Source organism: Trachemys scripta, chromosome 11, assembly GCF_013100865.1.
Source record: "Trachemys scripta elegans isolate TJP31775 chromosome 11, CAS_Tse_1.0, whole genome shotgun sequence".
Taxonomy (NCBI): domain Eukaryota; kingdom Metazoa; phylum Chordata; order Testudines; family Emydidae; genus Trachemys; species Trachemys scripta.
In genome coordinates, this window is record NC_048308.1 from 59,971,642 (window position 1) to 59,984,241 (window position 12,600).

At 46.6% G+C, this 12,600-nt stretch overlaps 1 protein-coding gene across 8 annotated transcripts in view; it reads left to right on the forward strand.

Moving 5' to 3' along the window:
- Window positions 1-12,600, forward strand: part of ADAM23 (ADAM metallopeptidase domain 23) — a 186,235-nt gene that overhangs the window by 120,153 nt on the left and 53,482 nt on the right. For all 8 annotated transcript variants that reach the window (XR_004647747.1, XM_034786478.1, XM_034786475.1 and 5 more), the window contains exons 15-16: window positions 714-813; window positions 11,598-11,669. Coding sequence is in view for 7 of the 8 variants with exons in the window: in XM_034786478.1 (XP_034642369.1) it covers window positions 714-813; window positions 11,598-11,669 (172 nt within the window). In the remaining variant the exon portion in view is untranslated. The remainder of the gene's footprint in view (window positions 1-713; window positions 814-11,597; window positions 11,670-12,600) is intronic.

A 12,600-nucleotide genomic window follows, 5' to 3' on the forward strand; every position in this document is an offset into this window, starting at 1 on the left:
GTAAGAAAATAACTGCAGTGGGAATTTAGGTAAGCAGAATGTATAATCCAAACTGGAGTTTTGCCAGGATGCCATTGCTAATATCTGTACTATAATAGGGTGGTCTGTCCCTTTAAGGGCCAGCGGCCTGGGGCCAGTCATCCCTGTTCACTAATCAGATGCAGTTGAAAATGGAACAGGAGTTTCCTATAAATTGCTGCAGGAAACGGGGTTGATAGAGAAAGGGGCTAACTACAGAGAGAAGCTGCAGTCTCCTGCAGTAGTTGCTAGGGAAGGGATACTCTAGATGTAGATGGGAAATCCTGGGAGTTGTAGCTAGGTAGAAAGCCCCAGCTGGAAGATTAGTTTGTTGTTTGGATAAATGAAGCCAGGAGGTAAGGGCTAAAGACTGATTTGGGCATGGCTGATAATTCCCAGACTGGCGAAGAAAGCTAGATTACAGGGACACTGTTGCATCCTTGCTATGAATTCATATAGTAAAGAGAGAAATGTAATTTAAAAAAAATACAAAACAGTGTTAAAATGCTTGATTTTTTTTGTTTTGTTTTTCAAAACATGAAGAACTCCCACTGAACTGCTGTTATTGCTCTGACTGTTGCATACCTCTCTTGTAGCAAAAAACATTTAGAGCAGCTCAAAGGAGGGTTATAATTTTCATCTCTAGTAACTGGGTTCAGTGAGGTATTTACTCAATTGGTTCTTTGTCATTTTAGGGTTTACCACTCCAGAAAATTTTCAAGATGCAGCATTGCAGAATACAAAGAATTTTTACTCAGAGGGGGCGGTGCCTGTCTTTTCAACAGGCCAACAAAGGTAATTTCACGTAGAGGATGAAGCCACTGCCAGGACATCTGTTGACTATCAGACACTACAGTGAAGATTAAATGGTTTCACTGAACCTTCTTTTCCCTTAAAGGCTTTATTCAAATTCCATTGGGCTATTACAGATTTTTCTGGATTTTAGTTGTAGCTTTATGGATCTTCTTCCTCATCAGCAGTCATTTCTATTAATAAGGATTATTCTTCTTCGAGTGCTTGCTCATGTCGATTCCATTCTAGGTGTGTGTGTGCGTGCACAGTTGTCGGAGATTTTTGCCTTAGCGGTATCTGTAGGTTGGCTGTAGCGCCTCCTTGAGTGCCGCGTTCATGAGTTGGTATATTAGGCGCTGCCGACCCTATGCCCTCTCAGTTTCTTCTTACCGCCCATGATGGTTGGTCAGAGTGCCTTGTCTTACATCGCAAGAGCAATAGCAGTTCTTACAGTCCGTTGTTCTGTCTCCTTTGTTGTTAGTTGATAGGTACTTAGCTAGACTTTTACGTTAAGTGTTAGAGTAGGAGTTTAGGAGTTAGAGTCCTGGCTGGGACTTCGCCTCAGAGCGGGGCATGCCCTATTCCCCAGCCTTTAAGCCATGTTCATCATGCAGCTGACCGATGCCCATTAGTGACCCCACACGAATGCTGTTTAAAGTGTTTGGGGGAGTCCCACAGAAAGGGTAAGTGCAGGATCTGCAAAATGTTTGCTGTCAAACTCAGTAGGAGCAGGATATCTGTTTGAGGGCCCTCCTCACGGAGGCTGCGCTTCATCTTATCTGGGAGCCCTCTCGACCTGACTCCACGCTCAGTGTCGGCATGCAGTGCACCACCGGCAACGAAATCCATTGGGATCCCTGGTCATATCCACTGTCAACGAAAGGGCCAGGCAGGGCCAGGCGAGTGGCACACCGAAAAATAAAGATACCAAGAGGCTGGACTTGTTTGGCAGGAAAATTTATTCAACAGCGAGCCTGCAGTTTTGGGTGTCTAACCATCAGGCCGTGCTAGACAGGTACAACTTCAACCTGTGGGACTCCATCAGCAAGTTCAAGGAGGGCCTCCCACAGGACCAAGCCCAGGAATTTGCTGCCTTGGTGGAAGAGGGCAAAGAGGTGCCCTCCAGATGACCTGGGACGCTACGGACTTGGTGGCCAGGGTAGTCGCTTCTGCGTTGGTCATGAGGTGCAGCTCCTAGTTACAGTCCTCTGGACTGTCCCAGGAGATGCAGACTACCCTTCAGGACCTCCTGTTTTAGGGAACAGGGCTCTTTTCTGAGTCTACACACCACTCTGCAGGCTAGAAAGCTGTTCTGTCCCCATCAGCCTCCATCAAGGTCCTGGGGTGTCGGTCCAGCTCCTACAGGAAGAAGGACAGAGACAAAGAATTTAAACGGCATCACCCTTCGTCTTCCCATTCCTCTATCCAGCCTTGTTCTTCCAGAGGCCAAGGAAGCCAGAAATGGACGTTTTAAGGATGCGCCTGAGGATGGCACCCCAGTCACTTCCCAGGATCCACCCCCTGCTATTTCCTCAACTGCCTGCGTCCCTTCTGGTTGGCCTGGTCGCAGCTGACCTCAGACCATTGGGTGCTCAACATAATATCTTCAGGCTACACCCTGCAGTTCATGGCCGTCCCCCCCCCTTCCCCGTCCCTTTTCAGGATAAAGGTATTTGGCCCGAGCAGGCCTCACTGTGGTTGATCCTGGATTACCTTCTGCATCTCAAACTCCAAGGCCTGTCCCTTTCACTATCAAGGTCCATTGGCCACTATTTCGGCCTTCTGTCTGCTGCTCAAGGGTGGGTAGGTTTTTGCCCAGGACATGACTGCCAGGTTCCTCAAGGGCCTCGAGTGCTCTACCCGCATGTCAGGGTCCCTGTTCTGCCATGGGACCTGAATCTTGTGCTGTGACTGCTCACGGGACCCCCCTTCAAGCCTCTGGATTCCTGCTTTTTCCTTCTCCTGTTCTGGAAGGTCGCGTTCCTAGTTGCGATAACATCTGCCTGCTGGGTCTCCGAGATTAGGGCACTTACCTCAGAACTGCCCTATATGGTCGTCTATAAAGACAAGGAACAGTTGCAGCCGCACCCAGCTTTCCTGTCCCAGGTGATCTCGCAGTTTCATACAGGCCAGGACATTTACTTACCTGTCTTTTTTTCCAAGCCGCATAAGTCAGAGGAGAAGCTTAGATTGCATTCTCTAGACGTCAGGAGGACGCCAGCCTTCTACAGTGAAAGGACCAAGCCGTTCCGCAAGTTGATGCAATTTTTCGTCATGGTGGCCAACAGGATGAAAGACTGTCCAGTGTCTGCTCAAAGAATTTCTTCTTGGATCACTGCCTGCATATGCTGCTGTTACGATCAGGCAAAGGTGCCACCTCCAGCGATCGTAACCTCCCATTCAACCAGGATGCAAGATTCCTTGGCAGCTTTCCTAGTCCACATGCCTACCCAGGACATTTGTAGGGCGGCCACCTGGTTGTCCGTCCACACGTTCACGTCCCTTATGCCCTTATCCAGCAGGCCCGATGCTGGCTTCGGTAGAGCAGTACTGCAAGTCGCTAGGCTATGAACTCCGAGCCCACCTACAAGGATACTGCTTGTGAGTCACCTAGAAGGGAATTGACATGAGTAAGCACTTGAAGAAGAAAAAACGATTACCTACCTTTTCGTAACTGTTCTTCGAGATGTGTTGCTCATGTCCATTCCACTACCCGCCCTCCTACCCCTCTGTTGGAGTTGCCGGCAAGAAAGAACTGAGAGGGCATAGGGTAGGCAGCGCCTAATATACCAATGCATGAGTGTGGCACTCAATGGGGCGCTACAGCTCATCCTATGGATACCGCTAAGGCAAAAATATCCGACGACTGTCCACATGGGCATGCACACACCTGGAATGGAATGGACATGAGCAACACAGCTCGAAGAACAACAGTTACAAAAAGGTAGGTAACCATTTTTTAAGGAAAGTTAAAACTTGTCTTCAGTGAATTCTTCATGCTCAGATAATAATTGAGGCCCTCATAAGTAGATAGTTGTGCCCATTTGGAGCCTCATTCAACATTAGTGCCCTATCCTTTTAAGCCAAAAATAGTGTAAAATAAACCTAGGTGTAGACACAAGAGTAGTTAGTGCTCCATCTCAGTCAATCCTCTGTGCCTGGAGCTATTCGGAAGGGTGCCCATTATTGCAATATGAACTGGACAGAAATCAATAACTTGCTTCACATAGGCCATTAATAACTTTTGGTCGCTACCAACCTGGATTGGGTTTGAATTGGCAACACAGAGGTATAAAGCTCTATAGTCTTCTTCGAATGCTGTTTATTCCACATGTGGGTATATGCATGCGCTCCATGTGCCTGAGACTGGAGATCTGTAGCAAGTAGTGTCCATTGGTCCGCACCCATGCACTTGCTCTCCTCGTGCTCCAAACCGAAGGCATAAAGGGCAGTGTGGACTGACACCTCTCCAGTTCCTTCTTACCACCACATGGCCTGAGTTGTAATTCTCTCTGTCAGCTACGATCTTTCTCTATTTTCAACATCTGTAAATATATTTTGTAAATAGCTTTTAGTAAGTTTGGACTTTAGTGTTGTTTTTTTTAAAGCTAGTATAGTTAGTCCTTCTTTGCTGGGAGAACTAAACTGTGCTAAAAATCTCAATATTTAAGAAGGGTATCTGTTGACTCCATTCCTTGTCCATCAGTGATGAACATCAGTGCTGCCTTTACTACTTGGGAGAGGCTCACATTGCCACCAAATTCAGCATCTGCCACTTCTTCTGTCTTCAAATCCATGAGGGATGAGAGCTTCATCTGTGGAAGCACCTCAGGGAGAATGCCATGTAACTCCAGTCAGATCCAGACTGGGGAGAACCCCCTGTACAGCAGCCTCAGACTGCAAGCATTGTTCCCTGACCACAAGTTCCAGAGTAGAGGCCAAAACTGTTGAGCCCAAAAACTCTCTCTTCAGAGTAGGGGACATGACCATAAGTGTAAGGACAGATCCCCATCCAGATCTACCTCTAAGAAGTATCTCTTCCTGCCTCAGTCCAAGATGGGTGAATGCTCACCCTAAAGAATTATGTCTGCATAAATCTTCCATCCAAGAAGGAGGAGCGCAAAGGAAGAAGTATCTGACTGTACTGGCTTTGGTTCCATAGGCCAAAAGATCAGCACCTCCCGGCGCCGTCTGGGAGCTTCACAATGGACCCCTATTACATAGTTCCAGCACACGCCTAGTAGGATCCTCTGAATACCAGACCATTATACAACCCGGATCCATCAGTCCCCCCCCCTCATGGACTCCTCAAATTCCAGGAAGGACTGAAACTTTTACCTCTCCAGAGGATATTTTTGCTCTGCCGTATCCAGAGTCTCCTCCTCTATCAGGCCCAGTCCTCCTTAGAGACATTTCAGCACCAGAAGAATCCACCTTGAGAAAAAGGATTCTCCCCTACTGCATCCACAAGTTGGAGCATTCCTCCACCAGTATCACTGGAACTTCTGAGAGAACAGGAACCTACCTTTTCGTCATATGAATCTGATCGTCCAGATGAGTCCCTCTCCTCTCCTCGGCCCCCGAGGGGGACACAACCAGAAAGAACCCATAGGAGGTATTGCCCTCCTCCTCCTCATTACAAATACCCAGGGGACCATTGGTATCCTATCTATCCTATCCCTTGGAGGCCCCCCAATTGGTCAAACCTTCCTATTGGTCTTACTGAGCCCCATGGGATCCATAAATAGATGTCCTGGATCTGTGCAACAATCGCACCAACGCTTTTCTCCCAGCTGTTACCAACCGGCTCCATCGGAGTTTGTTGAGGACGAAATCGGTCCTACCAGGTATGTCATCCTCCATATCCAATGAGGTAATTACCTTATTATCCCCTTCTCAGCCTGATGTAGTTCCTGTGGTCCAGGAACTGTTACACAGGGTGGTAGCCGAGCTCCAGATACCTCTTGAGGAGGCCTAGAACACACAACATGGAAACATCATTATATTGTTGGCACATATCCCTCTCCTGGACAGGTTGAGGGCCCATTCTACAAGAGAGCATGAACGACTTCAATGGTATCTCTTTGAGAAGTACCAATACTGGATGTTTGTAAGGCATCTACTTGGAGCCCTATCCACACCTTTAATGAAACATTATGCCCTAGTCTAGACTATTTAAGCAGATGCAGCTTTGTATACAGCAGCATTACAGACATCTATACCAACTGCATTCTCGCACCTTCCTCCTGTCTGAATACTGCTTACCAATCTCCCACATGTGGAATACATGTAGGGACCAGCACTCGAAGAAATAGAGGTTACTTACCTGTAACTGGAGGTTCTTGGAGAGGTGTGGTCCCTCTCCGTATTCCACTACCCGACCTCCTTCCTTCTGTGTTGGAGCCCATCTTATTCCAGGTAAGAAAAGGCATCGCTCCACACTGCCCTTTATCCCCTCAGTTTGGAGCACGAGGAGAGCAACTTCACATACGTAGACCAACAGACACTACTTTCTACAAATCTCCAGTCTCGGGTGCATGGAGCACGCATGTACCAATGTGTGGAATACAGATAGGGACCACAGATTTCAAAGTTCCAGTTACAGATAAGTAACCTCCATTTGTATTATCAATCTTCTTAACCATCCAGTCTCCTTTTGCCCTTTTACAACTCAACAAAGTTAAAAAAAAATTCTGATAGACAACAGTAGTTTATGACCCTGTTAAACCCAAAGTAGGGTAAAAACAATCCATATTTCCTTTATAAAACTAACTGAGACTGTGGTCTGGCATTTTACCAAGTTGTCAGCCTTGGAGATTTTAATCCCAAATAAGACTAAATGCTATCTATCTCATTGTGTATACTTTACTATATCTTCTCTCTGACCTCCATTAATTGAAAAGATTTGATTTTATCGTTGCATAGACATTGGCCTTTCCCAAGTTACAGAAAAAACAACAACCTAAAACCTTTATATTTTACATCTTTAGTAGCCTTTGCATATAGAAGACTGTAAAATTGAATGAATGTGAAGACCCAAAGAAAAGCACAATGTCATGATGATTGTGATCATAGTAAGATAATGGTTGACTAATGGATGAACATGAGTAAATCTTCAGTTGACTGAAGATGGAGACCAAAATCCCTTTTACTTGAATGAAAATGTTCCCCAGAGAATGGCTGAAGCACATTTGTGGAGATGATTGTATAATGGAAAACTGATTTTCATTTTCAGAGCAAGAGCAGGAGAACTTGCTGCCAGTACAGCGATATTGATGACTTGTAGGGGAAAAAATGATGTTTTAATTTTCATATCTTTACAGAGAAAAAAAATTATTCTAAATCATGCTTACATTTTATTAGTGAAGGGCTGTGTGTAAGGCAGTTCAGTGTTCATTCAGCCTCTAATGCCTGAAACTATAGCCCCTTTCAGTTAGCTAAACAGTTTCTGTAAAAGAGAAAAATGTGTTTTTAATCTTTCATCAGAGCAATATTTTAAAATTGTCCATCTGTTTTTCCCCCCAAAAAGTATCCGAAGAAGAGTTCAGTGAAATGTCATGTTGTGTTTGTTACATTTAGCAAAACAACAGGCAAACATGTACCTCGGACATTCAGTAGCATTCTAGTGATTGATATATCCCTGTTAACGTCAAATCTCTTGTTATTGTCATGTTTTTTTATAATATAACTATTACAAAATGTCAAAAGTAGGATATGCTTTTGAAAAATAATTACTTTATAAAATGGCAGAGCTGTAAAAAAATCATCATAGCTTCTGCTTACAAAAATTACTATGTTTTGAGAGCTAGCGGGGCAATTTATGTCTTGTACAGGTTTAATGAAGTGACTTTACTGCACTCAAAGGATGGAGATATATTTTAGAGGTCAACAAAAAATCATTGAGAAATGAAAAATTGGACAAGAGGAATTTTAAAGTGACCTTGAATGACTAAGTTGATTTATCTGACTCCTGAATCACTGACATTTGTAGAACTCAGCAGTAAGGAACCTGCAGATGTGTTGTTGTCTTGCATCTACCAGTGGGTGTTGCAATAGATGTAACAGTGAAGGGGGGTTTAAAAGATGGAAATGGGGAAAAATTAGGAACTGACAAATGAACCAATTAAATATAATTGTTTACAAATAAGTTACACAAAATGTAAATCAAAACTGTTAATGACCATTGTGGTGGCTCAGTGGGTAGTGGAATGAACTGCCCCTCAGGAGATTGGAATCTAAGACCATCCTCAGGATACTAGTATCCTCAGTGAGGGGAGGCTGAATGGTGTTTTAATTTGGTGTGGTGGGCACATTATTAAAACACAGGCTCAAATATCTGCTGTTGCTTACCACTGAAACAGAAAACAAAATATAACTTCCATAATTAAGAAGAGTTGATTTCTCTATTGTTTTTTAATCATGGGACTTTTTCTGTTTGCAGAATGAAGAGTAAATAGCCAGTATAAATTACTATTTCTTTGGATCCTGGGAATAGCTATTTAGCAATATTTATTCATATTGATTTGGTTCATCATATGTTAACTGGTGAATACCACACACAGAACATCCTTTGCTTGTGGGGTGTTTCTTGCTTGCTATTTTCCTATTCATGAGTAAAATCAATAAACTGTAATAGACCCCATCTTTCACTAGGGTTGCCAACTTTCTAATTGCACAAAACCAAACACCCTTGCCCCGCCACCCTTCCCTGCCTCAGCCCCAAGGTCCTGCCCTCTGCCATGCCCCTTCTCTGAGGCTCCGTCCCTGCTCACTTCATCCCCCACGCTCTGGTGCTCGCTCATTTTCACTGGACTGGGACAGGGGGTTGGGGTGCAGGACGGGATGAGGGTGTTGGCTGCGGGTGTGTGAGGGGGCTCTAGGCTGAGGCAGGGGGTTGGGGGGTCGGAGGGGGTATGGGCTCTGGGGTGGGGGGGTGGGCTATGGGGTCGGGCCAAAAATTAGGGGTTCAGGGTGAGGGAGGGGGAACTAGGCTGGGGCAGGGGAGTGGAGTGCGGGGAGGGGGGTGAGGGCTGAGGCTGTGGGCTCTGGGGTGAGGCTGTGAATGAGGGATTTGGGATGCAGGAGGGGGCTCCAGGCTGGGGCCCAGGGGTTCAGATTACGGGAGGGGGTTCCGAGCTGAGGCAGGTTGTTGAGGTGCAGGAGGAGTTTGGGGTGTGGGTTCCAGGAGGGAGTTTGGGTACGGGAGTGGGCTCGGGGCTGGGGCAAGGGATTGGGGTGTGGGAGGGGGTGGGGGCTCCAGGCAGCACTCACCTCAGGCGGCTCCCCACAAGCGGCAACATGTTCCTCAGCTCTTAGGTAGAGGTGCCGCCAGGCGGCTCTGCATGCTGCCTCAGGCTGCAGGCACCACCCGCGCAGCTCCCATTGGCTTAGAACTGTGGCCAATGGGAGCTGCGGAGCTGGCGCTTGGGGTGGGGGCAGCGTACTGAGTCCCCATGGCCGCCCCAGAGGGACATGTCGTCGCTTCTTGGGAGCCACGCGGAGCCAGGTGGGGAGCCTGCCAGCCCCGCGCCAACTGGACTTTTAACGGCCTGACCGGAGCTGCCAGGGTCCTTTTTCGACCGGGCAGTCCAGTTGAAAATCGGACACCTGGCAACCCTATCTTCCACGCTTCTCTTCATTGGCAAATATACTGTCTAGATGTGTCACAACCCTGATCAAACTTTCCCTTCTGGATACTCACCAGGCTGCTGTGTTGGGTCATATAACTGGATATCTGTGCTTTTAAGATTTCCTGAGACTAAGAGTCCAGACACTACCTATGGTTCTGAATTTCTAGGCTTACTCTTAGGATGCAGATCTTCCATCCAGCACCATCTTCTGGCTAAACTGAGACCCTGCAGTCCAACTTCCTATGTTCTGAGACTAGTTTTGGTTACCCCAGACTCCCCATTTGCAGATGCTCACCCATTCCAAGACTGCCAGCCTTGTGGGCACTCTGGTTACAGTTTACCTCTTCAGGAACATATGATAATTGAAGCAGACAGACACAGACTTTGTAACGGAGATTTCTAAAAACAATTAGTCTTTACTTAAACGGCACAAGTGAGACAAGAATCTAGACAAAATAAGAAACACCTGCATGTGAAACTTTGCCTAAGTTTCCTAACCACTCTGAGGTATCCAGGATCCCGTATCTAAACATGGGTTCTCCTTTGAAACACAGTCTCTTCTGCCTCTGTAGCCAGCTTCCTTCAGCCTGGGCTGGTCCCATAGTCAAAAAGGTCCCCTTTCCTATGAAAGCATGTCTTTTTCTTCTTTCCTACCCCAAGCGTTTTTAGTTTCTGTGAGGCCCTATGTGTCTGTGTTATTAAATGCTAGTACTAGAACCTGGTTTCTTTGTTTACCATGCTGGAGAAATTCCACTGCTCCAAACCATAGCACTCTGCAGAGAAAACCAATTTTCTCCAACTTATCTAGGATACAGTTATTCCTCTATTATATCTGGGCAAGCTCTACTGAAGGGGTGATAACAATTGTTCTAGTTAAGAGACAGACATGCAGGTACCATTCCTTTCTCTTTAACACACGGGGGATGAGGCAAGGACACAGTACAGATCATCATAAGGCTTAAACACACAGTGACTTCATAATATCATAAGTAAGGCTACGATTTGGTCACTGAGGTTGTGGAAGTAACAGAATCCATGACTTCCGCAGACCTCCATGACTTTAGCCTGCAGTAGCTGGGGCACCCGCACCTCCCAGAGTGGCAGGGGCCTCGGAGCTCCCTAGTCTCCATGGGCATGGGGGTCCCATTCAACTCCCCATCCCTGCGGGTGGCTGGGGATACCCAGCAGCTCCTCAGCAGCTGTCACCAGCAGGGGAACCCCCCCCCCCAGAGCTCCCCAGACCCCGCCGCTGGCAGGGGACCCCTGAAGCTTCCCAGCCACCACTGGCAGGGGACCCCCGGCAGCTCCCCGGCCACCACCACCAGCGGCGGGGAGAACCCCCAGACCTCCCCAGCTGCCACGGACAGGGGGATCCCCCAGAGCTCCCCAGTTCTCGCTGGCAGCGGGAGATCCCCAGCAGCTCCCCAGCCTGGGGGGAGGGGAGAATCTCTCAGAGCTCCCCAGTGCCCAGGCAGCAGGGAATCTCTCGCAGCTCCCCAGCCACCACAGGCAAGATCCCTTCTAGCTCCCAGCCACAGCAGGGCGGGGTGCTGGACTCTTTCCCTCCCCATTTTGTCATGGTTATTTTTAGTAAAAGTTAGGGAAAGGTCACAGCTTCCATGAATTTTTGTTTATTGCCCATGACCTGTCCCTTACTTTTACTAAAAATAACCATGACAAAATCATAGCCTTAATCATAAGTTGTACATAGACAGATTCCCCAAATTGTCAAAAGGTGCTTGTATAGATCCCCCAAAATTATATTACATTTATTTCCCATAAGGAATAATTACAATGATGGGAATATATAGGATTGGAAGGAGGTAATACTGCTCCACCATAGCACTGTACTGTCTGCATATTTTACTTTTACTGATTTTATTTCTTTGGGCCAGATTGTTCACAGCAGCTCCCCAACTAATGCAGGAAAGGATACAAGTAGCCCACACACCTTGCACTCCTGAACAATTGGCTGGCTAGCTGCACAGGGGGCTGCATTGCTACCTGCACTCCCTGAGGAGTAGCTCTGGGTGTTCTGTCTCTGGAGTGGTGTTTTAGAAGCACTGTGATGAGGGTTTGGTCCTTAAAGGCATAGCTGAGTCAGTTGCTAGCTTCCATCATTTTTCACAATGGTTTTATTCTTTGTGTGTCTCTCAGTTGTTTGAAACTCCCGAATGTGGAAATGGATATGTAGAAGCAGGAGAAGAATGCGATTGTGGTTTCCGAATGGTAAGTTTAAAATGTTCTTATGCATTGTTCCTGCAGCCCTGTCTCGCATTAATGTATTGAGCAAAAGTTATATGGATGTTAAAATGGGAAAAGAAAGAATTTTGTGTTGAATTTATGCTGCCTGTCTTGTGGGACAACTTTGATCAGAGAATTGTATTAGTCAACTTTCTGTAAAAGAGGGAGAATATTTTCCCTAATGAGAAAATATTTGTTTCTGCTACACTGTGTTATGCTCAATCTTACAAATACAGAAGAAACCTGTTGCCTTTCCTATATTCCCACTGCACTGCACCCCACCCCACACTTGGCTCAGAAAAGTGCCTCTTAAAGATGGTGTGGAACTGGCAGAACCTTGTGGGGACCGTGATGATGGGGCCTGGGTAAAACAGCATTACACCATGTATAAGTGCATAAAGAGAGAGGAGCAAGAAGCTGGGGCAGGGCAGAGTGGCATGCAGCTCCAGACAGAAGAGAGAACTCCTCCTCCTTGCCTCTAATCTGCCCTTGTTCTGGGTGTGGGCGTGGATATGGAGGGATTTTGGCTGTGGCCCTGAGATGGAGAAATGATGAAAGAGAGGGAAAGGAAGGGAGTTATATGAAGATCAAGCTGACCTAGAATAAAGGGGTTGGTAGGGTTCCCACTTGAGCTTGCTAATTATACTTCAAGGGTCTCTGTTCATTCCTGCTTGTAGTGAACTGTCTCTCTTGGTGCTTCAGGAACAGAACATGTTTCCAAAGCTTTTTCATCTGGGGCTGCACACATGCACCCTCTATCTGTACTGAATGTTCAGTGCCTAAGACTATATTAGGTAGTGCAGCCTCAGTTCCTTCTCTTCCACCCCAAAGTGCATTCAGGGAGCCTTTAACTTTATCCAAGTCTGCACCTGCAGACCTTTATTTAGGTTCCTTTAGTTCTTTTGTAAATAATGGT